The 27,756-nt window shown below is 46.0% G+C and overlaps 1 protein-coding gene across 4 annotated transcripts in view; it reads left to right on the top strand.

The window, feature by feature from the left end:
- The window catches only part of KIF23 (kinesin family member 23), a gene marked incomplete at its 3' end in the record, with an annotated part of 44,091 nt that extends 18,699 nt beyond the window's left edge, over positions 1 to 25,392 (top strand). For 2 of the 4 annotated variants that reach the window (XM_081964921.1, XM_081964919.1), the window contains 15 exons: positions 1,502 to 1,623; positions 1,837 to 1,939; positions 8,464 to 8,543; positions 8,643 to 8,762; positions 9,630 to 9,789; positions 9,938 to 10,102; positions 10,956 to 11,113; positions 11,667 to 11,840; positions 19,670 to 19,849; positions 20,108 to 20,437; positions 21,453 to 21,683; positions 23,241 to 23,323; positions 23,914 to 23,995; positions 24,083 to 24,153; positions 24,835 to 25,392. In XM_081964921.1, coding sequence (XP_081821047.1) covers positions 1,502 to 1,623; positions 1,837 to 1,939; positions 8,464 to 8,543; positions 8,643 to 8,762; positions 9,630 to 9,789; positions 9,938 to 10,102; positions 10,956 to 11,113; positions 11,667 to 11,840; positions 19,670 to 19,849; positions 20,108 to 20,437; positions 21,453 to 21,683; positions 23,241 to 23,323; positions 23,914 to 23,995; positions 24,083 to 24,153; positions 24,835 to 24,850 — 2,075 coding nt within the window. Of the gene's footprint in view, positions 1 to 1,501; positions 1,624 to 1,836; positions 1,940 to 8,463; positions 8,544 to 8,642; positions 8,763 to 9,629; positions 9,790 to 9,937; positions 10,103 to 10,955; positions 11,114 to 11,666; positions 11,841 to 19,669; positions 19,850 to 20,107; positions 20,438 to 21,452; positions 21,684 to 23,240; positions 23,324 to 23,913; positions 23,996 to 24,082; positions 24,158 to 24,834 lie in introns of those variants that run through there. The other 2 variants (XM_081964922.1, XM_081964920.1) reach the window with 2 other exon arrangements.
- Positions 25,393 to 27,756: the final 2,364 nt, after the last annotated feature.

The raw sequence follows: 27,756 nt of genomic DNA, 5'->3' as shown, positions 1-27,756 counted from the left end.
AGTCCATACAAATTTGATTAAGGAGATGATTAGAGGACTGATAACACAAATGGCAGAAGACATGATACTGTTTTGCTACTGGAAAGATACAGGTTGATAGATGGAAGTATATAATTTAAAACAAGTTAAACTTAGTGAAATTCAGTGACAATAGATATAGTTAAATAAATAATTGATAATGATAGTAATGTATACAATGTGTAGTGTTATGATAAGTAATAATTGGATATGAATATTGAATGGTACCCATGAAAGGAAGATTAGAAATCTTTTTGATTATATATAAAGGTTAATAAAAAAGAACTAAGTTAGATTCAGTTAAGTCTTGATTATTAAGGGGAAAATGTTATGATAAAGGACACAGTCAAATAAAGGAGGGATAATGATAACAACGTGTATATATGTATGGGTACAACATAAGGAAACTGGATATAAATTATAAACAGTGATTTGGAAAGGAGGATTAGAAAATTTTGTTACTATTATGGATGTTTAGCTAGAATAGGACGTAAGGATTCAGTGTTATTGGAGGATTTTAGAAATAGTAAATGAAATGCCAGTATGTGGTTATGTTTTAAATCTTGGTATATTTTATGATGAAGGACATTTAAACAATTATAGTCAAATGAAAATGGAGGTATGATGATGGTAACATGTATAAATATCTGAGTTAAAATACTTGAGTTAATATGAATTATGCTTGATGACTGTGGAAGAGATGCACAAAAGTCTTTTGTAACCAACTGATACACTTTCTAAGTATGTAAAGAAGGAAGATTCTTTGTGTGTTTTTGTTTTGAAAATTAAAACTTAAAAAAAATTATTTTAAAAAATGATCATGTGACCATAATGAGGTTGATGGCTGGACATCCATAACTTTTCCAAATTTTGTTCCTGTAGAAGTAATGAGTCCCTGCATTTGATAGTTAGCCTATTTATGGTATCTTGGTTTAATGATTGTTGCTCTATTGTACACTCTTTTGCCCAGTTAAAGTTTACAAATAAACAGACATGTTTTAATAGTATATGGATAGATGGATCGATTGCATTTTTGTGGCTGCTTATGTCCCTAAGCTCACAACAAAAAGCAATCCAATAAAAAAAGTTAGAGCAATATACATACATAAAATAAATAACTTTTTGAAAACAAAAACAATGAGGTTCGTCAACAAAACCCATCCTTGCATCCAGCTGATCAAAGCCATTGTACAAGAGCCCCCCCCACCCCCACCCCAATTGCCAATCCATCAAGCACAGTGGCCGAGCCACGCGGTTAGGACCTTCCTCAAAGTTAGCAGGTTGGGGCAAATGTAAGTTGCGGTGCAGGGGATGTTACAAAGATCCTAAATGTTTCTGCCTTTTCAGGTGGGGAAGGTGTTCTTCTGTTGTTCGGTTGTGTTTTTCTTTATTCGTTCCAGGTGCACAATGTTCTTTTAGAGCTAAAATGATGGTTTTGATGGATGGGGTCCTCTTGATCTAATTTTTTTTTCCCTTTTAACAGGCCAAAAGAAGAGGCGCATTGCACACACTCAACTGAATCGAGAATCTAGTCGTTCACACAGTGTATTTCTAATTAAACTGGCTCAGGCTCCTCTCAATGCAAATGGAGATAATGTTCTACAGGTAAAATTAAGGTTGGCTAGCAAACAGATGATTTCTTTCTTTTCGTCAACTTTTCAAAAAGTGATAATTGTTCTACCAGTAGCACTAGTCATGATAACTATTGTGGGAGTCCTGGCTGTAGCGTATGCTTTCCTAAAAAGTCCAGAAATTCACAACTTTATTTCTGTATATATAGTTTCCTGATTGAAAACCATAACGTCTCTTCTCTTGCAGGAGAAAGAGTTAATATCCTTGAGCCAGTTATCACTGGTTGACCTAGCAGGGAGTGAGAGAACGAACAGAACCAAAGCCGAAGGAAACAGACTCCGTGAAGCTGGTGGGTGCTTTGATACCAGTGAATGGATGTGTGCGTCGTCTTTCAGTCAAGGGTTTCTGCTTTGGATTCAAGTGTACCATTCCTTCAAGGAAGCAGGAGATACTCTTTTAAATTGCCCTTCCCAGCAGAAAGAAACAGGGCTGACTGACATGTGAGGCCACAAAATGACTGCAGAGGCCAAGGAAGTTTCTTTAAAAAATTCTTCTCTATTATTTTATTTATTTATTTTATTTTACTGCGCTTCTAGACCGCCCCCTCTCCCAAAAGGGACTCGGGGCGGTGTACAGTCCATACAAAAAATACATTATAATATAATTAAATAGCTGAACAATTAAAATTTTAAATAGGTAGAGTTAAATATGGAGGAGGTTAAAAAGAAAGTTAAAAAGAACTGTACAGCTGAGTAAAGTATATATAAATATAATTTTAAAACCCCTAAAAATATCACACAAATTAATTTTAAAAGCAATTCCCCTAAAATAACCAGTTAAAAATATGTCTACCAGGAGGTAACAGTTATAATTATGCCAGGCCTGCTAGTCGGAACAGGTGAGTCTTCAATTTTTGCCGGAAGGAGCGGAGGTCAGTAGTGGTTCTAATGTCGGGGGGGAGGTCATTCCAGAGGGTTGGGCCCATCACAGAGAAGGCCCTACTCCTTGGTGTCGCCCGTTGGCATTGCCTAGTGGACGGCATCAGGAGAAGCCCCTCCCTGTGAGAGCGAATTGGCCGCAGGGATGTGTGTGGGAGGATGCGATCCCGCAAGTAACTAGGTCCTGTGCCATGGAGCGCTTTAAAGATGGTAATCAAAACCTTGAAACGCACCCGAAAAACCACAGGCAGCCAGTGCAGCTCGCGCAGGAGAGGTGTTACGTGGGAGTACCTAGTACTCCCCATCACAGCCCGCGCGGCTGCGTTCTGGACTAGCTGCAGTCTTCGGGCGCGTCCCAAGGGCAGCCCCATGTAGAGAGTGTTGCAGTAGTCCAGGCGAGATGTCACCAGTGCATGAGTGACCGTGCGCAGGGCATCCCGGTCCAGTAGGGGGCGCACCAGGCGAACCTGGTGGAACGCCCCCCTTGCCACGGCTGCCATATGGTCATCCATTGACAGCCGGGCATCTAGGAGGACGCCCAAATTGCGCGCCCGTTCCACAGGGGGCAATTGTTCGCCCCCTATGGCCAGCGATGGAATCAGTTGGCTGAACCGAGGTGCCGGTAGCCACAGCCACTCAGTCTTGGAGGGGTTGAGTTTGAGTCTGTTGTCCCCCATCCAGACCCCGACGGCTTCCAAACATCGGGACATCACTTCGACAGCCTCGTTGGGGTGGTTTGGGGTTGAAATGTACAGCTGGGTATCATCAGCGTACAGATGATACTCAACCCCAAAACCACGGATGATCTCCCCCAGTGGCTTCACATATGCGTTGAACAGGAGAGGCGAGAGGACCGACCCCTGTGGCACCCCACAAGTGAGTGGCCTCAGGGTCGACCTCTGCCCCCCTGTCAACACACATTGCGTCCGGTCGGAGAGGTAGGAGCCGAACCACCGCAAAACGGTGCCTCCGACTCCCATCCCCTCCAGCCGGCGCAATGGGATACCATGGTCGATGGTATCAAAAGCCGCTGAGAGGTCTAATAGGACCAGGATAGAGGAACAACCTCTATCTCTGGCCCTCCAGAGATCATCAACCAACGCGACCAAGGCTGTCTCCGTGCTGTGCCCGGGTCGGAAGCCGGACTGGCGTGGGTCTAGATATTCGGATTCGTCAAGGTGTCGTGGAAATTGCTGCACCACCACATTCTCAACAACCTTCGCTAGAAAGGGAAGGTTGGAGACTGGACGATAATTAGCTCTGTTGGGTCGAGTGAAGGCCTCTTAAGTAAGGGCCTCACCGCCGCCTCTTTCAAGGCAGTTGGTAAGGATCCCTCACCCAATGAGGCGTTCACCAGGCCCAGAAGCCAGCCTCGTGTCACCTCCCAGGTTGCCAGTACCAGCCAGGAGGGACACGGGTCCATTGAACATGTGGTGGGTCACAGCCGTCCACGCAATCTGTCCAAATCCTCGGGGGCAACAGAATCAAACTCCTCCCAGAATGGTCTCACAAGACTCATTGTTGACGGCTCGTCCGGTCCACTGGAGGGGGCCCATCCGCTCCGGATCTGAGCGACTTTGTCCTGCAGATATTCCCCAAACTCCTCTGCTCTGCCCTGCAAGGGCGCCCCCCGCGTCCTCTGCGATAAGAGAGAGCGGGTCACCCTAAACAGGGCGGCAGGGCGGTTATCAGCGGACACAATAAGAGCGGCACAATGTCTACGTTTGGCCGCTCTCAATGTCACAAGGTAGGTCCGTAAATAGGCTCTTACCTGTGTTCGATCAGATTCGGAGCGTGAGGACCTCCACCTGCTCTCTAGACATCTCCTATGGCGCTTCATCACCCTCAACTCCTCGGTATACCAAGGAGCTCGGGTGGGTCGCTGCCGCAGGAGAGGTCGCAAAGGCGCAACCCTATTCCAGGCGGCCACTAGGTCCTCCGACCGAGCTCGGGTCAGGGCTACAGGTAATGGCCCAAGCTCCGTCTGGAACCTATCCGGTTCCATCAGGTGCTTGGGGCGGTACCAGTACTCTATCCAGAAGGTTTTTCTGGCTCTTGGTTCTGTATGTTTTTTCTGTAATACAGGAACTAAGATAGCTCTTGTTTCTTATTGTAAGTGATAGAGAAAACTTGAAGGAAAATTAATATGGAATTCCTTTAGTTTTGAAAAACTATTCAGGTGGAAAATATTATTTTAACTTTAATCACAAAGGATTTGAAACATTCTCAGTCCTTGCTCTTACTAGGCAAAAGTCTAGAAATATGAAATATGAATAAAAAAGTAAAATAGCATATTTATCTATACATTATACTACTTTTCAGGCCTCCTTTCTGCAAAGATGGATATGTATTTAGAACATTTGGACCATTTTGCATAGATGGGACATTGTTGTTTAGATGGAATTTTCCTAACTTGTGGTTTCTTCTCAGAGTTAGAAAAACTAACAGTTTTCTGGACAACTATATGGAAGTGGTTTGGCATAGTCTTTTAGAATTTTTTGTACTTTCTAGTTTAGTCTAGAATCTTGGGATTTCCTCATAGTCCAGTGCTGAATCTGCCAAGATTGGCCTGGTGTGCCCCTTGTTGTAAATCTTCACCTTATACTTTCCATAATAGTAATTTAGCTAGGGCTTTTCACCACTGTCCAAAGTTTAATTTTAAAATGGTCCTTATATTGGAACTGGAATTTTCTCTTTCCCTACCCTTTGCAAGGATACTGAAAATGCAAAGTGGTTGTTTCTCCTGTGCGCTGCTTGGGGAATCCAAGGATTAACAAGTGCTAATCAGCTTTCCGCTTCACTTTCGTTTTCAACACACCCTTTATTATTCCGGCGCCATTTTTTTTAAAGTTCCCTTTAAGTTTACAGAAGGAGATGTAATCTACGGAGTTAAGGCTTGTACTGGGGAGTTCACACCCTTCACGCCACAGAATTGCTTCTGGGGCCGCTGGGGGCCTCTACCCTATGCCAGACAGCTCACCTCCCCCTCTTTTCCCGAGAGGGGGTTTCAAACCGCTGGACAGCTGATTTATGCTATCCTAGCAGCTTGTTACTCAAACACGGCGCTGGCGTTCCCGAGGGAGCATCCTCCAAGGCCAGCGGCGCCACCTGTTATTTAGACGACATTTTGATCCTGTCGTCTTCCCCAGACCAGGCAAGGTGGGACTTGCAGACCACGATCGACATCACAGCTTTGTTTTGAACTTTCCAAAGAGTCACTTGCACCCGACCACGTCCCTCCTCCATCTCGGGACCATCATCGACTCCAAACGGTGCGTGATGTCACTGTCCCAGGAGAGACGCCAAAGCCTACAGACCCTGATGAGTCAGGTGCAAACGCAGCGATCTCTTCCCCTCGCAGTCCTCTCCCAACTTCTGGAGAAGATGATATCATGTACAGACATTGTCCCTTGGTCGAGGTTTCACGCGCGACCTCTCCAGTGGTTTCTGCTCCCCTTTCAGAGGGCTCACACCAGCCACTCACAAACCAAGGTCCGGTTGCCTCCCAAGGTGTTACAGTTGCTCCGCTCGTGGACATCCTCCAAGATTCTCAAAGGGTGTCTCTTCAAGGAGCCGGATCGCGTTGTAGTAACAATGGACGCGAGTCTATTCAGATGGGGTGCCCATGCCTTGGACTGAGTGACACAAGATCGCTGGAGCACCCAGGATCTGCGGAACAGTATCAACCGGCTAGAGCTTTGAGCAATCTGTCTAGCCCTTCGCGACTTTCGAGACCTGGTGGCAGCCCACCACGTGTTGGTACTCACAGACAATGTTGCTTCCAAGGCGCATGTCAACTGTCAGGGAGGCACCAGGTCCCAGGCCTTGATGCTGGAAGCGGAACGTCTTCACCATTGGGCAGAGACTCACCTGTTATCACTTTGGGCAGAGCACATATCAGGCACTGCCAATGTACAAGCGAATTGGTTGAGCAGGACCACAGTGGACCAGATGGAGTGGCAACTCCATCCGACTCTATTTCAGGAACTGTCTTGCCGCTTCGGCCGTCCCCAGGTGAATCTTTTTGCTCAACCACACAACACACACCTGTCAAGATTCTTCACCAGGTTCTACGTACCGGAAGCAGAAGGCACCGACGCCCTTCGCAGCCCCTGGCCAGAGGGTCTTCTATACGCATTCCTGCCTCTCCCACTCGTTAGTCATCCAGAAGGTTTTGTCAGAACAAGCAGAAGTTCTCCTGGTCGCACCAATGTGGCCCAGACGCCCTTGGTACGCTGACCTCGTCCATCTTTCAATCTCCCACCCGTGGAGAATTTCAGATGACCGGATAACTCTTTCTCAAGGGACTCTCATCCATCCGAACCCCCAGCTACTGCAATTACCCATGTGGCACGTGAGCGGGCTATCTTGATTCGTCAGCACTTCTCTGACAAGGTCATCGCCACAATACAAGCGGCTCGGCGTCCGTCCATGATGCAGATTTATGAGGAATTCTGCAGGTGGTGTCGGTCAGTCTCTGTGGATCTGATTACAGCATCCATGCCACAGGTACTAGACTTCTTACAATCAGGCACGGACAAGGGGCTAACGCCCAGCACTCTCCATCGGCAAATTGTAGCCCTATCGACTGTGATTGGTGGTGGCCAGGGCTGCTCCCTCTCTCAACATCCAAGGGTCCTGTCCTTCCTGAACGGCGCATCTAACCTCAAACCGCTGGTGGTCCATCGTTACCCTACGTGGGATTTACCCCAGTGCTTAGAGCTCTCACGGCCGAGCCATTCAAACCCATTCGTACCATCAGTCTCAGATTGTTGACCCTCAAAACCGTCTTTTTAGTAGCAATTACATCCGCTTGAATGGTCTCAGAGCTGGCAACACTATCAGTCCGTGAGAATCTCTGTATATTCCACCCAAACAGAGTCATCCTACGATTGGATCCAGCATTCCTGCCAATATATTAACTCTTGGTTTCACAGGGTGCAAGAACTTATTCTTCCAGACTTTTGCTCTCAACTGTCACACCCTCAGGAATTAAGGTGTCACCACCTCGATGTTTGCAGGGTGCTCCGTCGCTAGGTGAAACGTACGGCGTCATTCAGAAGATCGGAGGCGCTTTTCCTGTCTTTCCAGCAGGCATCCATGGGAAAGAAGGTGTCCTCAAACACCATCGGACGCTGGTTGAAAGCGTGTATTGCCCTCGCATACGACTGCCAACCCCTACCTGTACCCAGGCGCATCACTCCCCATTCTACCAGGAGTGCGGCCACCGTGGCAGCCTGGGCGACGCAGGCCTCGGTGGAGGACATATGTAGGGCAGCGACCTGGTCATCGCCATCGCCCTTCATCCGGCATTATAAAGTTGACATGTATGCCTCGGCGGAGGCTTCCTTTGGGCGACGTGTCTTACAGAGGGTCGTATCATCATCCACTGCCCCTGACCAGCCTACGTCCCACCCTTGAAACTCATTGCTTTGGCATGTCCCATGCTTGGATTCCCCAAGCAGGTCACAGGAGAATGACCGTTGACTTACCTGAACGGTCCTTCTATGTGCACTGCGAGGGGAATCCAAACCCACCCTTGGCTTCGGCTGGTCCGGGCATTGACATTGATTTCACACACACACACACGCAACACGTCTACTTACCTACTTACCTTCTATGCTGATTCATTTGCTTCTCTTGGGTCGGCTGAGCCTTCGTACAAAACTGAACTATCCCAGTCAGAGGAGGCGTGGTCAACAATTACATAACTCAGTCTCTAGGCTAATGGACAAAGTTAACCCATGCTTGGATTCCCCTCGCAGCACACATAGAAGGACCGTTCAGGTAAGTCAACGGTCGTTCCTTTTCATAGGAGAGGGGATCCCATGTGCTCCCAAAACCAGGAAATTAGGAAATTATTACAAAGACAAACTGTTTCATGAGTAGGCATCCTCTCAGATGGTTGTCAGACAAGTGCCATTCATTCTTCCAGGTAATATCAATCAATCACTGATGACATTACGAACCTGCATAGAAGCTTTGCGAGAGAATCAAACTTATGGAACCAATAAGGTATGTAGTTACTTATTTCTGTAGAGTTAGTTTTTCCTCCTTTCCTCACTTTCTCAGTTCCTAAACTCTGAGAATGTTTTGTTCTGCTTAATTCTTCAGATGGTCCCTTATCGAGACTCCAAATTGACCCACCTTTTTAAGAATTATTTTGATGGTGAGGGTAAAGTGCGTATGATCGTCTGCGTGAATCCAAAGGGAGAAGACTATGATGAGAGTTTGGTAATTTAAGTTTGTTGTTTAACCTCAGCATATATATATATGTTTTCGTAGATTTTCACGGGTGTAGGTATGCTGGTTTTGTTGTATTCGGGTCTTTTCCCGTGTTAGGTTGAGATTGTCTTTGCAACGTTTCGGCAGGATCTCACCTGCCATCTTAAGCCCATATATATATCCTATTCACATTTCAGAATATGTGCTGTTTTATATGGTTGCTCATCTCGCTCAAAGTGACTCTCGGTGACTCTCTATTGTTAATCAAAATTAACAATATTTTAAAAATCAGTTAGACATTAAACATGGATAAAAATAGAGCAAAGTCACTGGGAGAGATTATGTATAATACAGTGGTACCTTGGTACGTGGCTGCTTCAAAAAAAATTTTTTTTTTGATTTTGATGCATTTTGATGTGAAAATGTCGCAGTACTGGACCTTTGTTTAGTACTCAACATGCTGCTAGGGGAAGAAGAGGTCGGCTGTGGGGAATGAACAGGAAATCAGCTTTGCTGGGAAGGTTGGCACCAAAGGAGGGCGGGTGGAAATAGGCTATGCAGGAAAGGTCGCTGACCTTTAGGAAAAGGGATAGGCAGAGAGTCCTTTCCAATTGAAACAAGGGGTTTGTTTGGAACTTGTCCTCTTTACTACCCATCGCACCTCCCAAAATGAATTAATGCCAAGTAATGCCGAGGGCCTAGTGTGTAGCCGGCACAGACTCCCTCTCTCCCCAGGGAATCCCCAGGCTTGTGGAAAACGCAGGTTTTGAGAAACATTTACAAGAAAACAACCAAGGAATCCACAGTTCAAGCCTGAGCTACAAATATACTCTCCCATTCTTCTAATACTTCTTTTTTATAAAAAAATATTGATAGCAAGTTATGAGATTTGCAGAAATCACCCAAGAAGTGGAGGTTGCAAGACCTGCCGACAAACCTCTGTGTGGACTAACTCCTGGTCGGCGATTTAAGAACCAGGTTTTCAGAGAGGAGCTCTCCCGACAGCTGGAAATCCGAGGTGGACCTGTTGATGGAGGTAAATCTTTAGGCCGATTAGATCGCCTGAGACTAATAACAATAGAAATGTCTCCTAGCAATTGCCCTATATAGTTCTTCTGCCTTTACTAACCATGCAGACTCTGATCTTTGTGGATTCAACTAAGTGGCCTGTTTCGTTTCTCTAGACAGAGGCCCCTTGGCCAGAGAATTGCTCCTGCAGAGCTTCCCTCCAGTGCCTTCCTGTGATCTGCTGGACATCAATGATGACCAGACCCTGCCTCGGCTGATTGAAGTGCTTGAAAAGCGGCACCGCATTCGGCAGAAGCTGTCAGAAGAGTTTGCCAAAAATGGTTAGTGCTTGGCACCAACTTGTCTTGTCCTGGCTGTAAATGCATAAATGGTGAGGTTCCTCATGGGAGGGAAAGAATCAACTGATTGCGAACTGAAATCAGCAAATACAGTAGCCTGAAAAATAATCAGAAGAGGTAGTAAGTCTTCCACAAAAGGCTCTTAGAATGTGTGTTTGTCCAAGGAATTTCCCTGTTGTAAAGTGGGGGCCTTTGCATACCTTAGGGCTGTACATCACTTATGCCCATTCTTGGATTGGACATTTTGCTCACAGTGACTGAGGCCATCATGACCTCTCATTTGGATTACTGCAATGCACTCTACATGGGGCTGCCCTTGAAGCTCATTCGGATGCTTCAACTAATGCAAAGAGTACAGCTATATAGGTATTGAATGGTGTCCGATATATCACATCATTGCTATGTGAGCTCTATTGGCTACTAGATGCAACTCAAGTACTTTTAAAGCCAGATTACCGAAGGGACCGTCTTCTCCCAGTCATTTCCATCCATCAACCCAGTTGGCAGGTTGGGCACGCTGTGGGTTCTGTCAACCAAGGACTGTAGCTGATGGGTATTAGGACTTGTGCCTCCTCTGCTGTAGCCCCTCCCCTCCTCTGGGACATTCCTTTCAGAAATCAGGATGGCTGCAACCCTGTTGGCTCTTCATAATGCCATGGAGACCTGGTTATGTGCCCAGGTCTGGGGCCCCAAGTATCTTAAGGACCCATTTCATGGTTCTAGTAACACGGCAGTAGTTTTACTCGGGGACCATATATATTTATTTTATATTGTTTTAATGTTTCTATAATAAACAGAGTCAGCTATAGAAATCAAATATCTTTTTCTGTTCTAGTTCTGTCTGTAAAGAACATGTTGCAGGAACTTGATGCCAGCATTGTATCCAAGGAGAACTTTGCACATGTGAAAATGGCTGAAAGAGAAAAAATTATAACAGGACAGAAAACTGAGATTGAGCGACTAGAGAAGAAAGCAAAAACTCTGGAATATAAGGTTTCTATTTACTGTTTGATGATTAAGTATAGTAGTCATTCGTAAATATTTCTGCTCAGAAATAAAATCTTGGATTGCTGAAGTAGTTCTCCATTTGTTGATGGATTGTAATTTCTTGACATGAGGCAGACCTGAGAGGTTAGCAAGCTTCTACGATAATGGGCGACATCATGCATTCTGTGCAATACCACGTGCTAACACATTTTGAACACTAAAAGGGATACACCAATTTACCCAACAAGTTTGAAAACATAATTTTTGCAAACAGTGGTCAACGCTGGGTCTTGCTTTGCCAAAAAACAAAAAAGGTGTGCTAAATTTTGTGGAGGTGAGTTTTCAGAATAGCAATAGCACTTAGACTTATATCTGCTTCACAGCCTGTCTAAGAGATTTACAGTGCAAACATTGCTCCCAACAATCTGGGTCCCCATTTTACTGATCTCAGAAGGTTGGAAGTCTGAGTCAAGCTTGAGCCATTGAGAATTGAACTGCTGAACTACCAGAAGTAGCCTGCAGTACTGCAATCCAACCACATTGCAATCTCTCATGCCAGATTGACATCCTGGAGAAAACAACAGGAATTTATGAAGAAGAGAAGCGCAACCTGCAGCAGGAGCTAGAAAGCAAGAGTCAAAAGCTGCAGCGTCAAGTTTCAGACAAGCGTCGACTAGAAGCTCGTTTACAGGGCATGGTGACAGAGACGACAATGAAATGGGAAAAGGAATGTGTGAGTATGACTGTTTACTGAACTACAGGGCTGGGAAAAAGCCACTTCCTTTTAACAGTAGAAGACGTAGCTGGAAGGGTTTAATGCCATCTCTGGAAAGTCTGGCTGACTTACTTGATTGTCATATAATTTAACAATAAATTATTCATGCAAGATTTAAGTAAATAGTTGGCAGCAATATTTTTTAAAAAATAATGGAAAATAAATGGAAACATACAGTAAATGTTGTAATTGCAGTAAATGCTCAGAATAACAGAGTTGGAAGGGACCTTGGGGATCTTCCATTCCAACCCCCTGCTCAAGTAGGAGACCCTATACTATTCCAGACAAGTGGCTTTCAAATCTCTTCTTAAAAGGCTCCAGTGATGAAGCACCCACAACGTCTGAAAGCAAACTGTTCCAATAGTTAATTGTTCTCACTGCTAGGAAATTTGTCCTTATTTGCAGGTTGCTTCTCTCCTTGATTAGTCTCCATCCATTGTTTCTTGTCTTCCCTTCTAGTGCTTTGGAAAATAGGTTGACCCTTCTTTGTGGCAGCCCCTCCCTTCTTATTTTGGAACATTGCTACCGTGTTTTCCCAAAAATAAGACCTAATGCATCCTTTGGAGCAAATTAATATAAGACCCAGTCTTATTTTTACAGAAACATGGTATCACGTCACCTCAAGTCTTTCTTTTCACTAGACTAGACATACCCAATTCCTGCAACCATTCATCATATGCTAAATATCTTGTTGCTCTTTTCTGCACTCTTGAGAGCCTTGTCATCTTTTTTATAATATAGTGACTAAAACTGGATGCAGTATTGTAAGTGTGGTCTTACTAAGACTTTATAAAGCGGTACTAGTACTTCACATGAACTTGATACTATCCCTGTATTAATACGGACCATTTTTGGCTACTGCCACACAATTCTGGCTGATATTTGAGTGATTGTCCTCCAAGATGAGGGGTTTATTAACCCAGAGAGGTGGAGGAAGCGGGGGATTAGGGGTTTTTTAGTAAAATGTTTTGTAAAGCTTTTAAGGGGTTCCAGGGAGCGGGGAGGGTTGGTTTGGCCCTGGGGTATGGATACAACCAGGCCAACATGTAGGGTCAAGACGGAAGGGAGGGTCAAGACGGAAGGTAGCGAAGCGGAGCGGGTGGGAGGAAATAACATCCCTATAAGGGGAATTCCAATCACGACGGTCGTAGGGAGGGGCAGGCGCGAGGACACCAGAAGAACGTATAGTCGGTTGGCAGACCGGGGCCACTGGATACGCCCGGTCGCTTGTACCAACCCCCGCAGACTAGGTGGACAGGATCAGCAGAGCCTGGGCCTTAGGCTGATGTTATGTAACGCGAGGTCCGTGGTTAACAAGGCCCCCCTCATCAGTGACTTGATCACAGAGGGGGAGCCGGACCTCGCAGGAATAGCGGAAACCTGGTTGGGCCCGGAGGGGGGGTTGCCCCTCAGGGAAATGTGCCCTCCAGGTTACCGTGTATTCCACCAGCCACGGGCCCAAGGTAGGGGTGGGGGGGTAGCAATTATCATCCGGGACGATCTGGCACCGAGAGAATTCACTGTGTCGCAGACATCTGGTTGTGAGTCTCTGGGCGTAAAGTGGGGTCCAGGGAGTCAGTTGGGCCTGTTGATAGTATACCTGGCTCCCCGCCATACATCAACGGCCCTGCCCGAGCTCCTCGAGCGGATCGCGGAGATGGCGGTTGAGACCCCCAAACTACTAGTGATGGGGGATTTCAACCTGCCGTCAACGGGAAAGGCATCCGAGGTAGCCCGGGAATTCATGGCTTCCATGACAGCCATGGGTCTGACTCAAGTAATTCAGGACCCCACTCACGAGCGAGGCCACATTCTGGATCTTGTGTTTGTCTCCGACCAGTGGACGAGTGATCTGGGAAGAGGGCATTTAGTCATCACGCCCCTGTCATGGTCAGATCACTCACTTCTCCAGCTTGACTTCCCTGGCGCTACTCCCCACCGCGGGGAGGCGGAACCAGATTATCCCAGATGGTTCCGCCCCAAGCGCCTGATGGAACCGGATAGGTTCCAGGCTGAGCTTGGGCCATTTCCTGCTGACCTGTCCCGCTCCCGGGCTGAGGACCTGGTAGCCGCATGGAATAGTGCGGCTGCCGGTGCCTTGGACCGGGTGGCGCCTTTGCGGCCTCTCCGACGGCCACGATCGACCCGAGCCCCCTGGTTTAACGGGGAGCTAAGGGCGATGAAACGCCTTAGGAGACGCCTGGAGAGTAAGTGGAGATCCTCCCGCTCCGAAGCTGACCGAACACAGGTAAGAGCCTACATAAGGACCTACCTTGTGGCAATAAGAGTGGCCAAACGTCAGTATTGTGCCACTCTTATAGCGTCCGCAGAGAACCGCCCTGCTGCCCTGTTTCGGGTGACCCGCTCCCTTCTGTCACAGGAGCAGCGGGACCCCCCATTGCAGGGCAGGGCAGAGGAATTTGGAGAGTTCCTGCAGGATAAAATCGATCATATCCGGAGAGGTTGGACCCACTCCAGTGCTCCAGTGGGGACGTCCGAGACTAGTCTTGAGAGACCATGCTGGGAGGAGTTTGACCCTGTTGTCATCAAAGATTTGGACAGGTTGCGCGGGCGACTGCGGGCCACCACATGTTTACTGGACCCGTGTCCCTCCTGGTTGGTGCTGGCCTCCTGGGAGGGCTCACGAGGCTGGCTACTGGGACTGGTGAACGCTTCGTTGGGGGAGGGCCGGATGCCGGCCGCCTTGAAAGAGGCGGTGGTCAGGCCCCTGCTCAAGAAGCCTTCTCTGGACCCAAAGGAACTAGCAAATTATCGTCCTGTCTCCAACCTTCCTTTTTTAGCAAAGGTTGTTGAGAGTGTGGTGGCTCAGCAGTTTCCGCGTCACCTGGAGGAAGATGATTATCTAGACCCGCGCCAGTCCGGCTTCCGACTCGGTCACAGCACGGAGACGGCCTTGGTCGCGTTGGTGGATGATCTCTGGAGGGCAAAGGATGAGGGTTGTTCCTCCATCCTTGTTCTATTAGATCTCTCGGCGGCCTTCGATACCATCGACCATGGTATCCTATTGCGCCGGCTGGAGGGGTTGGGGATTGGAGGCACCGTGCTACGGTGGTTCCACTCCTACCTCTCTGGCCGGACGCAATGTGTGTTGACGGGGGAGCAGAGGTCGACCGCAAGGCCCCTCATTTGTGGGGTCCCACAGGGGTCGATTCTCTCGCCTCTCTTGTTCAACATATATATGAAGCCGCTGGGCGAGATCATCCGTGGTTTTGGGGTGAGTTACCATCTGTACGCTGATGATACTCAGTTGTACATTTCCACCCCAAACCACCCCAACGAGGCTGTCGAAGTGATGACCCGATGTCTGGAAGCCGTACGGGTCTGGATGGATGACAGCAGGCTCAGGCTCAACCCCTCCAAGACAGAGTGGCTGTGGTTCCCGGCTTCCCGATTCAATCAGCATATTCCATCGCTGACCATCGGGGATGAGCAATTAGCCCCGGTGGAAGGGGCGCGCAACTTGGGCGTCCTCCTTGACGATCGGCTGACCTTAGAAGATCACGTGGCGGCTGTGGCAAGGGGGGCGTTCCACCAGGTTCGCCTGGTGCGCCAGTTGCGGCCCCTTTTGGACCGGGAGGCCTTGCGCACAGTCACTCACGCGCTGGTGACGTCCCGCCTGGACTACTGTAACGCTCTCTACATGGGGCTCCCCTTGAGGTGCGCCCGGAGACTGCAGTTGGTCCAGAATGCAGCCGCGCGGGTTATTATGGGGAGATCTAGATTCTCCCATATAACACCTATCCTGCGCGAGCTGCACTGGCTTCCTGTGGCCTACCGGGTGCGCTTCAAGGTACTGGTTACCATCTTCAAAACGCTCCATGGCACAGGGCCTAGTTACCTGCGGGATCGCGTCCTGCCCCATACATCCCTGCGACCCACTCGCTCACACAGGGAGGGGCTACTCCGGGTGCCGTCCTCTAGAGAGTGCCTGGGGACGGTGCCCAGGAGTAGGGCCTTCTCTGTGGTGGGCCCTACCCTTTGGAATGACCTCCCCCCAGACATCCGGACAACAACCGATCTTCGCTCCTTCCGTATGAAGCTGAAGACCTACCTGTTTTGTCAAGCCGGCCTGGCATAACGTTACTATCTTGCCACCCCAGGTCATTTTACAATGGGAAATTTTGTTTTTAATATTTTTGGGGTTTTAAACTTTGTAAGTATGCTTATTTATGGACTTATTTTTACCTCCTCTGCACGATTTTATGGTGCTATCTTGATTATTGCTCTGTACGTCGCCCCGAGTCCCTGTGGGGAGAGGGGGCGACTAATAAGTTCAATAAAATAAATAAATAAATAAGATGCTTCAAGATGCCCCTCACAGTTATTGCTATTGAGCCAGGTTTCACCTAATCTGTACCTGTATATTTGATTTTTCTTGCCTAAGTGTAAAACCTTACTTTTCTCTACATTGAATTTCATTTTGTTAGATAGGACCCAGTGTTCAAGTCTGTCAAGATCCATCTGGATTTTGACCCTATCTTCAGGGGTGTTGACTATTCCTGTTAGTTTAATATCATTAAAGTCACTTCCGGTTTGCTCGGAGGGTTGTTTTAAGCATTCCGAAGGCTTCAGGGAAGCCTCCGGACGGTCCCTGAAGCCTTCGGAGCGCTCAAAACAACGCTCCGAGCAAACCGGAAGTGGCTTTAAAAAAGGGTGAACTCAGCTGGCCAGCATGCGCGTGCGTGCTGGCCAGCTGACAGGGCAGCACCTCACGTGCCCTGACAAATGGCTCCGCCTGCCACCTGTGGCACGCGTGCCATAGGTTCGCCATCACTGCTCTAAGTCTTCCAACTTCTTCTCTATCCTCTCAAATGTGTTTGATAATTTCTGTAGGCGGGGCTCATCAAAAAGATAGAGATGGCCCAAAATAAATGGTTAATTTGGGCCAAATTGATACAAAGGCAATATTAGGTTGCCTTAAAACAGAGAATGCTACCAAGTGGGCTAGAACAATCCAGTCCTCTACTACTGACTGGCTGCATTCTCTAATCTCTGTAACATTCTGAAGGAACACCTAACAACGAAACCTGCTACAAAAAGATCCCGAGTGTGTGGTGATCCTGAATGCCAGCGACTGAAAAAGAAACTGAAGGCAGCCATGAGGATTGCTCAGAGGAATCCCACTGCTCATATACAAGCTGAGATGTTGCACACAAGAAGGGAATATAAAAAACATTATAATATTAAAGAAAAAAAGTTTTGCCATTTCAATCTGGTCAGAACTCGAGTTCACTGCCAGAAGTCATAACTCAGGAACATTTTGTACTTTGTAGCAGATGTCCTGAAGGAACAGAGATTTGCATTTGAGGTTCCAATCTCTGCTGAGGACTGGGAGAATTATTATCAGTGTTTGTTTGCTTCCACAGAACCTGTAGAGAAACTGTCTTTAAGCAGTGATCTAGCAAACCCTAGAACTCTTTTCCCCCAAGGGGAGGCAAGACAAGGGTGTATCCTGGCCCCATTATTATTTAGTTTATATATCAATGACATGCCAGGGTTAATGAATCCATGGTACACATGCCGATGATCCTAAATACTTACTGTAGCAGCTTGCTTTATGCTGATGATATGATTTTATTATCATATTTGCTAGTAGGATTACGTAAGCTATTAAGAAGATTCAGCTCTTATTGCCAGGATAACTCCCTAATTGTCAGTAAATCTAAATAAAATCTAAATAATGGTGTTTGGAAAACACCATCAGAGACATAGGTGGCAATTAGATGGTGAACCAATTAAACAGGCTAACACCTTTGTGTATTTAGGCATAACTTTTTCCAAGACTGGATCTTGGGCTTGCCATCATCAACAGAGTCTAATTAGAGCAAAACCTTGTTTGAATTTATTGCTTAAAGAACCATAGTTACCCAGGTTCCGCAGCCCCATTAATTAAGGTTTGCAAAGCTAAGGTTATCCCTATGCTCTTGTATGGAGCAGAGGTTTGGGGTCTATATTCAACCACAGCCCTAGAACAAATGTAGTCCCAGCACTTGAGATGTATTTTGGGTGTAGATCCAAGAACATCTGCTGCAGCAGTTAGAGCTGAATTGGGAATTCATACAATTCATGCACTCTCCAAAATTAAAGCATATTACTGGTGCAAAGTTAATGAAATTTAGGCTGATAGACTCCCCAAGTTATGTCTACTAGAGCAAATAAAATTGCAATCACAAATTTCTTAGATCACCAAAGTAACAAATTTTGTAAGAAGCTGTGGCCTTCCTGTCTCTTGCGTAACAGGAGAACAACTCAAAAAAAGAGCTGCCCAAAGAATTAAGGATATAGAAGCACAAAATGATATAGCTATCCTTAGTAAGGTGTGTAATTTGAAATGGCTGAGTAAATGCAAACATACTTTTCAAGTAGACAGCTATTTGAAGTTACAACTGCCAAAACATCTTAGGGAGATATTTACGCGAGCGAGATTCGAATAGCTTGATACAATGGTCAGATAGGGGAGATTCCATTCTATTCCCTACAATGAGCGTCTCTGCATTTGTGGAATGGAAGAAGCAGAAGACCTGGCTCGCATCCTATTTGATTGTTGCTTGTATAAGGGGATGAGAGACAGGGACCTTGGTCTATATACCAAAGGAATAACCCATTGGGATCCCCATATCAAAACAACTCATGTGCAGCCAGAACGGAAAAATAACATTTAACACAGCACAGTCCTTAAACAAAATGGTTTGGTTGAGATCTGCATATGTGGGACTGATTGGGGAAGATTGCAGGGGTGACACCGAAATATAATTTTATCATATTTTATCTATATCTTAATTTTTTGTATTCTATTCCAATTTCATTTTAGACTGTATTTTATTCCAATTCCATTTTAAATTGTATTTTATCAAATTTTAGTAATAATTTGTTTCTGGAACTTTGCATTTTGATATGGCCCAAGGGCTAATCAATAAAGACTCAATGCATAACTCTTTTATCTAAATTAATGATGCTTATACATGTAGATTGAATTCAGTAAAATTGGTGATCTCATGCTTGTAGCACCAGATTCCTCAAGGTTCACTTGTGTTATGGTAGCACAATTTTTCTGCTTTGGGACAATAGTGGATAAAATCAAGTGTTCTAACCAAGGCCTTTCAGTAATTAAGCTTAATGTGCTCTAATATTTTAACAAAACAAAATAAAACTCAGAGCAAAATGGCTGAAAAGTTGCCCTCCTTGTTATGGTGGTTGTGTTACGGCATCCTTGTTGTGCCTGGGCAGTTGTTAAAGACTTGAAACAGCACTGATTGTCAACCAGTATCCCTTAATCCAGGACGAGCAACAAGGTGCCATTCAGATGTTGGGCTGTAGCCTCTGTCCTTTGTCATGGTGGTAAGACCATGGTTAGGCATTCATTAAGGTCTAAAGAGGGAGGTATTGCGGGTCTTGTTTTAAGGCAAGTGTAGCATTACTGAACCATAGGCTGCATTTCCTTGGAATACAAATATGTGGCCATAGCTGGAATCAGTAGGTTTCAACCCATGCCTTCATTTTCTGACAACTGGTATATCTTCTTACCACTTAACTAAAATTACTTTGAAATAAAAAATATCTATTTTTGCCCATTAAAATTACTGGCGTTACTGTTTTCCTACCGTATGGTATAGTAACGTAGCTGATAATTTTTCAGAATGTAATATTTCAGCAGGCATCTATTTCACTTTAGAGACATGTCCTTGCAATCAAAAACTCATCAGTCAGTTAATATTGCATTGCTTAGTATAGCGTGTGTAATGGTAGCCTTCCTTCTTACCACGCAGGAGCGGCGTGTGGCAGCCAAGCAACTGGAGATGCAAAATAAACTTTGGGTGAAAGATGAGAAGCTAAAGCAGCTGAAAGCCATTGTCACAGAGCCCAAGAGTAACAAACCTGAGAGGCCTTCCCGGGAGAAAGATCGGGAGAAAGCTCTACAAAGATCATTGTCTCCTCCCCCAGTACCTGTAAGCTTCTTTTGAGAATGAACGGGCACATCAGCCACTGTGCCAAGTGAATCTGAGAAGTCAAACTCCTGTGGCTGGGAGACTAGATTCTCTGTGAGCCACCTCCTCGAATTAGCTTTGACTGTTTCTATTTGTGCATGTTTTCTCTTTCTAACTCTGCTTGGTTCAGAACAGAAGGAGATGGGGCTGACTTCTGTGAAGGTTTTGTCGTAGTGTTCTTTTCTTTTTGCCTTATTCACTAACTGCACCTTTCTTCAGTTTTCCAGTAACTGTATCCCTCACCTGCCTAACAACCATGATCTTCCCGCCAGAAGCCAGCCAAAGCTGCACAGGCGTTCAAATTCTTGTAGCAGCCTTTCCGTGGCTTCCTGCGTCTCGGAATGGGAGCAGAGAACACCTACTCAGCACAGCCAGCCTCCTGACAAGGGTGACCATGGCCTCCCGAGAGCCAGGAGTAGACTCCAGGAGCCAGAACAAGCCAGGCCCTGGGTTATGTCAGAGAGAAGGCGGGGCATGTGCTGGACAGGACTCCTGGCAGCTCCCAGCACCAGAGAGCCCCTAGAGCTAGAAGAGGACTTGTGCTGCAGGGTCAGTGTTATGTCGCAGCTGTGGTTACCCCTGAGTGAATGGCTGGTAATGGTGGGCACAGCCATTCACGGCTGAGAAACATACCTCGCCCCCGTGGGACAAGAGAACGGCTGTCATTGGTAGAGCTGTAGATTCATGCTTCTTTTTAAAAGACAGGGGCTAATCTGAAGTGGCCTCTTGCTGCCCAGGCCAGCTTTCTCCCTGGGGTCAAGGTTCTCCATCAGGCTGAATGGTCATCCTGTGAGGTTCTGTCCCTTCTTCTTGCCATTTGGACGCTATCCTGATGTCTTCACGTTAATTGACAATGTGTTTGTGTTTATGTACTTGTTTACTTGACAAATCTTTAATTTTGGGTAATTAGTTTGAATCAAGCTAAGTAGAAATTAGCTTTTCAAATAAATCTCAAATTAAAAAAAACCACTTACTTTGGAACTTCAAAGAAATTCTGATATCTTGCAGTGATGCCCTTAATAGTAAAGGCTGCAGGTCTTTAGTAAAAATAGTAAAGGTCACTTAGGCCTGAAGGGGTTTGCTACTTTGCAGTTTGGGAATGGCTTACTACTCCCTGCCTTTTTTCTATGCTCATAATCATGTAGAAAGTGCACTTTTGTATTTTACGTGTATCTGCATACATAAAATGATCTTTCAATGTGCCCTGCTATTCTGCATTGTTTGGGGATGCAGAGTGCATCAAAGCAGAACCTTTGGGGTTTGGCCTCAAAATGTGGGATTCTTTGCTCTCTTGGTGCTTCCGGTATCTTTGATTTTTACCTGCTGAAGCCTGGAAGGATCTTAAACTACTGACCCAAATTTATTGACAGAGGGCTTCGGTTAATCTACAGTTATCAATGTGTGCTTGTTTTTCCTCTTTCTATAATACAAGTAATCCCATATACACTTCCAATATAATCTCAATAGCAAATGTTGGGTTATGGTTAACTTGCTCAACTATCCCTGGGATAAGCTTAGGAAACTTGCCTACTAATTTTATCAACTTCCTTTGCTGATCTCCCAGAATGCTCCTCCTGTTCGCCTTCGTCACAGACGGTCTCGCTCAGCAGGAGAGAGGTGGGTGGATCATAAACCTCCTTCCAATATCCAGACTGAAACAGTCATGCAGCCGCAAGTCCCCCATGCCATCATGGTAACCTCTGCAAATGAGAAGGCCCTGGCAAAGTGTGACAAATACATGCTGACCCACCAGGAGCTGGCCTCGGATGGGGAGATTGAGACCAAACTGATCAAGGTAAACTGTTAGGCAGCCGAGGAGACTTTTGTTATTCTGGGAGCATTCTGTGTGGGTCTTTCTTGGAGGGCTTTCTACAGAGCCCTCCAAGAAAGTGACCTTGTTGACCACAAAGTGCATGTTTCTTTTTATTCTGCTGCATTGTTCTCCACACTGCAACCAGGGGGGGGGGGGGGGGGCTTTTCCACAATTTCTGGTGCTGTTGGGCGGACGTGTTAAACTGGAGCAAAGCTGGCTGTAGTGGTCTGGGGCTCCCTGCTCAACCATCACGGATTTCTATGAAATTTGGTGTGAACATCCACACGCGTCCCCAGTGAATATTGGTAAAGTGTTACGTTTGCCGATGCAATACTTGCGGAAATATAGTCATTTGTTAGACCCTGTACTGCAGCCTTCTACAGTATGACTCTGAGGTTCCAGCACTTTGAGACATAATATCTCCAGCAATATTTGGTTGAGAGAAACACAATTTGACCATCTTGTACAACATTTTGTGCTCTATTAAACACAATAATAAAAACATTCTCATGAGTGATCTTCATCTAGATAATTTGCAGCAAAGTTGGCTGAAAATTATTGCGGCTCGAAAAAAGGTTAAAGTTTGGCTTTTTATATCTGGAAGGAAAGGTATGAGGAACGTGAAAACTTTGTTTGTAGTAACTTAGCAACACAAGGAGTATAAAATTTCATTCTCCTGCTTTCCAATAGTTCACAAACTGAGTGTAAAGTTGACGTTTTTCTAAAAATGCCAAAAACAAAGTATTTTCAGGCCCTTTTCAGCTTTTACAAAACAAGATCTTCTTCTGGAAATTCTGTTAAACCATTCTCATTAGAAAGAGCATCTTTCAAACCCCCTAAAAAGTAGGTTTGGTGTTTCATTGCTGACGTATAAATCCCTAAAAATAGGGACAAAGTTGAGCACGTTGCTATGGCAACGTCACATGCATTCGTATGAACTGCCAAGTTCCAGCGATTGCTTATTATTAAATTTATGCGCCATGTTCAAATGAAATGATTCATTGGTAACATTTATGCATCCGCGACGCTCTGCTCATTCATTTCATTGGCTTGAAAGAGAAGTTGGGTTCCAGAACTACATCTTATTTGCGTGCTTCCATCGCCTTCAGTTGCATTGTCAGTTCGACAGTATCAGTTCCCAGAAGCAACACTAAAGAACATGGCGCATAAATTCAATAATAAATAAGCAATACCCACTTTAGGCTTGGGAACCTAGGATAAGCTGCTCAATTGTTGGCTTGTGTGTGTTTTTTTTTTACCTTGACTTTTCTGAAACCAGACCACTTGACATGGAATGACCTTATGATTTGTTACTCAGGGCTGTAGGCAAATAGTGGTAGAAACCCAGTGGGCTTTATTCCTGTAAAATGGGTGTAATTTAGTTGGTTTGTACTTCTGGGAGATCAGAAAAAAAGCCTTTTCTTCTAGCTTTAACTTACATATGTATAAGAATGTAATGAAAATAAGTTGTTACGTTGTCAATTGTGACAATAAAGTTCTCTTTTCAGAGATTTTCTTAAACAGATTTTGTTTTCGAAGGGCGATGTTTTCAAGACCAGAGGAGGGGGACAGGCTGTTCAGTTCACTGAAATAGAGACCTTGAAACAAGAGTCACCAACAGGGTGAGTCACAATCAGCCCAAACGGTTTTGCCCTTTCATGTCTCAGTTCAGTGGGAGTGGAAACTGATGGGATTCCTGGGTGTTAATGGAGACGATGATCAGCCTTAATCTTTTGTACCTGACTGGATAATCTGGGGTCTGAGAAGGCCAGGAACTCCCGTAGGTATATTCTGCTCCTGGGTCAAATTGTAAAAATGCAATTTTTACAAATGAAATTACAAATTGGAACTATCCCCAGGTTAATATAAAATAAGGGCAGGCTCAATTGATGCCTTTCCTCTCCCCTCATTCTGTGCCTGGTACTTTCAAGCAGGAGGTTAACCTCAGAACTATTTCAAACCTTAGCAACCTTTTCCTTTTCTATACCTCCAATGGCAATTTTAAATTTTAGGGTATTTTAATGTTTTTTAACTCTATTATTATTATGTTATTTTATGAACTGTAATAATTGATGTTGTGAGTTTTTTACACCTCCTCCGTGCAATATGTGATATGTATTTTTATTGTACGCCGCCCCGAGTCCCTTCGAGGAGAGGGAGCGGCTTATAAGTCTAATAAAATAAATAAATAAATAAATACCTAACCTTCCAGGCGCAAGCGGCGATCGTCTCCCTCAAGCCCTCGCCTCCCTGAGGAGGCTTCCGAGTCAGAATGGACTGATGTAGAAACACGGGTAAGTCAGGAGTGTCTTTGGCAGAGGAGGGGATGGGTGCTCCCGAGTCACCTCCTGACAGCTTCCCTTGCCTTTTTTTTTGGCCAGTGTTCCGTCGCAGTGGAGATGAAAGCAGGTTCCCACCTTGGGCCTGGCTATCAACATCATGCTCAGCCCAAGTAAGTTCTCCATGTTCCTCTCACCCTGCAGGCTTTCTCCAAAGTTCCCGGGAGAGGCTGGGTGCTTGATAAGACCTGGGGGCTGGTGCGGGAGTCGGATAAAGAGCCAGTGCTTAGGACTGAAAATAGACTTCACTATTGAGGTTTGGCCTCTTGCAGATAAGTGCTGGCTATGCTGTGGAAGTGGAAGTTCAGCTCAGGGAAGAACACTGACAGTTGTGCAAGGCAGGAAAGAGGGCATGCGAGGTAAAAAGAGGTTAATGCGAGTTCTTTAAAATAAGAGCCTGCCCAGTTAATGGTTTTCTAGCTACAGGGAGGGCTGGGTCTACAACCAGCTTGTTCTCCATGCAACTCTCCTGGTGGCGCCTGAGTTTCTGTTTCACACACTCCTTTCACTCTATTATACAGCGGTTTAGGCTCTAAGTCTTTATTCCATTTGTCTCCCCCCCTCCGGGACAGTGTTTAGATAACACAGGGCAGAAGAAGACAGAAGTGTTGGGGACCAAAGACAGGCCCAGTGCCACTCTTCTGAGAGTCATGTGCTCTGAGAAAAACCTCCCAGGGTCACTGCTGGGAGGGGAAATTGGATTCCAGTCCCATTTTAAGCCACCTGTTTGTTTGTATGGAACGGCAGCCTTTTTGAGCATGATTGGGGATAACAGCCTTGTCCTTTCTTTGCAGACGCAGAAAACCCTGAAGCTTTGAGGTTTCTGCTGGGGTTACTTTTCCAACTAAAGTTTCAGGCTACATAGCTGGCTATGCTCGAAAGTGACAAAAGGGAAATTAAATAAAAAATGCCTCTCTTGATCTTCATCTACATCCTGACTTTGAGGAAGATGATGACCTCATTTTATTATTATTTTATGTATTTCTCTGTCTCCTTGCAAAGTTTTTACTCCATTTTTCTTCTCGTACTTCAATACTTGTTTCCATGCCTACGTTTAAGGGGACTGTTGCTATTTATTTGTCATCATGCACTTTAGTGTCTCTGAGTAGCGTTTTGAATGTTGCATTTAGAAAGAGCCGTCTTTTGGGTTTCCTTTAAAACTGGTGCTTTCCCCAGGAAAGTTGTATACAGGAGACAGCATTGCCATATAATTGAACTAATGGGAAAGGTTCTTTGCTATACAGAATGTCAGTGTATTCACGATGATTAGACAACTTTGTAGTGACAGATCCACAGCTGATGTGACTTTTTCAACTGAATTTGCAAATAAAAAATTCATTCATAGCTTCCTACCTTCAGTGCTCTTTCTGATCTGCCCTGGCCATATTAAGAGGAAGGATCTACATTTATTCAGAGCATGGAACGGTTCCTTTTCCTTTCACACTCATTCTGTGTAACCACATTCTGAAGGCCAAAATATTCACACGTTTATGCAAACGCTTTAAACATTGAGGCAGCATCCACAAGCCACACCATTGAAAGGAATTGTAACTTTGCTGCTGCCGTCGTTCAAGGGACACCTTCTTTGCAAACCAATTTTTCCTCATGCTCCAAAATAGGTTTGCTTGGAGAAAAGGTCAGTCACCATTCAGATCACCATATTGCTGGAGCTCTCAGGCAACTCTACAATGAAGTCCATGGATGTTTCCTTCCATGGGGCTACGGCAGCGATGGCAAACCTTTCTTGGCTTGCATGCCATAAGTGGGGGGAGTGCAGGGGGGTAGTGTGCGGGTGTGCTGCACCCATAATGCAATGTGTGAACCCCCCCAGTGTGCATGCGCGCACTACAGGCGTGACCCCCCATTTTTTGCATGCTTTTTTTGCCCTCCCCAGGCTCCAGAGGCTTTATGAGGAGCCTGGGGAGGGCGAAAACAGCCTCCCCTGCCCCCCCGGAAGCCCTCCAGAGGCTTGAGGGACCTTCAGGATGCTTCTCTGAAGCCTCCGGAGCAGTCAAAACGACCCTCCGAGCAAACCGGAAGTCCGTTCTCGAACTTCCGGTTTGCCCGTAGGGCTGGATTTTTGTGCTCCCGAGGCTTCAGGGAATTTCATGAAGCCTCGGAAGGCTCTTTTTGCCCTCCCCAGGCTCCTATAAAGCCTCTGGAGCCTGGGAAGGGCGAAAAATGGCTTTAAAAAAGGGTGAATTCAGCTGGCCAGCGTGCACATGCGCGCTGGCCAGCTGACAGGGCAGCGCCTTGCATATCATGACAAATGGCTCTGCGTGCCACCTGTGGCACACATGCCATAGGTTCGCCATCACTAGGCTACAGGATCGGCTACCAGTTGTAATAGGCCAGGGGGGTTGCAAGGCCATCTTTTAGCCATGGCACACAGGGCAGCTTGCCACATATTTTTCTATGTCCTTTTTCATGTCAGGCCACCAAAACTGATGTTTGGTTAATGCAGCGTCTGCTTCTGAGTCATGGCTCCGTTGTAAGACCATCATTCTTTGGGTTAGAGGGAGACATAGTCAGGCTCCCACCCACGCTAATTCCTCCCACATGGTGACTTCTTCATGCAATTCAAACCATTTGTCACCTGTTAGGGTATTCTTCAGTGCCTTTTTCAAATCTTCCCTTGGTCTGCTGCGGCCTAGTTAGCCAGGACTGCTATTTAGGTAGAGGGGATAATGGAGGTTACCACTTCCTTTCAGTTGTTATTGTATTGAAGCAGCGCATGAGTGACCGTGCGTAGGGCATCCCGGTCCAGTAGGGGGCGCAATTGGCGCACCAGGCGAACCTGGTGGAACGCCCCCCTTGCCACGGCTGCCACATGGTCATCCATTGACAGCCGGGCATCTAGGATGTCATCCAAATACATCAACACCCCACCCCCCCCTTATATAGATGCTCATTCAGGACTTCATTTATCAGCTGCATGAACAGAGCAGGGGCTCCCTCAAATCCAAAGGAAAGGCCCCTGAATTGGGAGCACTTCAAGGGACAATTGAAAGTGGTTTTCCATTTGTCCCCTTAATTTGCACTCATAATAGGCTTCCCTCAAGCCAGGTGCATTAAGTCTTTAATGAGTGGTAAGGGCTAAGCATTCTCAACACATGTCACATTAAGTTTCAGTAATCAATGCACAGTGTCAACGAGCCATCTTTCTTTTCCCGAAACAGCACCGCAACCCCCCTGGCCAGGTTCTTGTCTATGAATGCCCTCAGCTCCTCCAGCTCCCTGTGAGTCATCAAATAAAAGTTTGAATTTTGGCAGTTTTGCTCCGGGCAATATTTCAATGGCACAGTCTGGCTCGGGGGGGGGGGGTAGGACATGGATTCACATTCACTGAAAACCTCTTTCAGGTCCTAATATTCTTTAGGGGTGGCCGGGTTGGGCCCCCCTCTGGTGCCACACTTTCATCTCTCAGTCTCTGCGTGGCATGTGGCCGCTTGGTGGTGGCTTCCCCAAGGGTTCCCCTTTAGAGTGTTTGGTGAACTTTCTCAAAATGTTCAATTTCCAATAAATGATTGTGTCCCATTTTTTAAGCCATGCAAGACCCCGAAACACCATTGGCTTGGATATGAATGAAGCTAAGAGTTTCTTTGTGGGGCATCATTTATAACACCAGTGGCTCGGTGAGGAGCATGGTGGGGACACTAACCCCCCTCCCCTGCTGTGGTTCCATCCAACTGGCAGTATGTTAGGGTCCTGGGGCA

This window comes from Natrix helvetica, assembly GCF_964273705.1.
Source record: "Natrix helvetica genome assembly, chromosome: 12".
Lineage (NCBI taxonomy): Eukaryota > Metazoa > Chordata > Lepidosauria > Squamata > Natricidae > Natrix > Natrix helvetica.
Note: the sequence above shows the minus strand (reverse complement) of the source record. Positions and strands in the feature narration are given on the sequence as shown.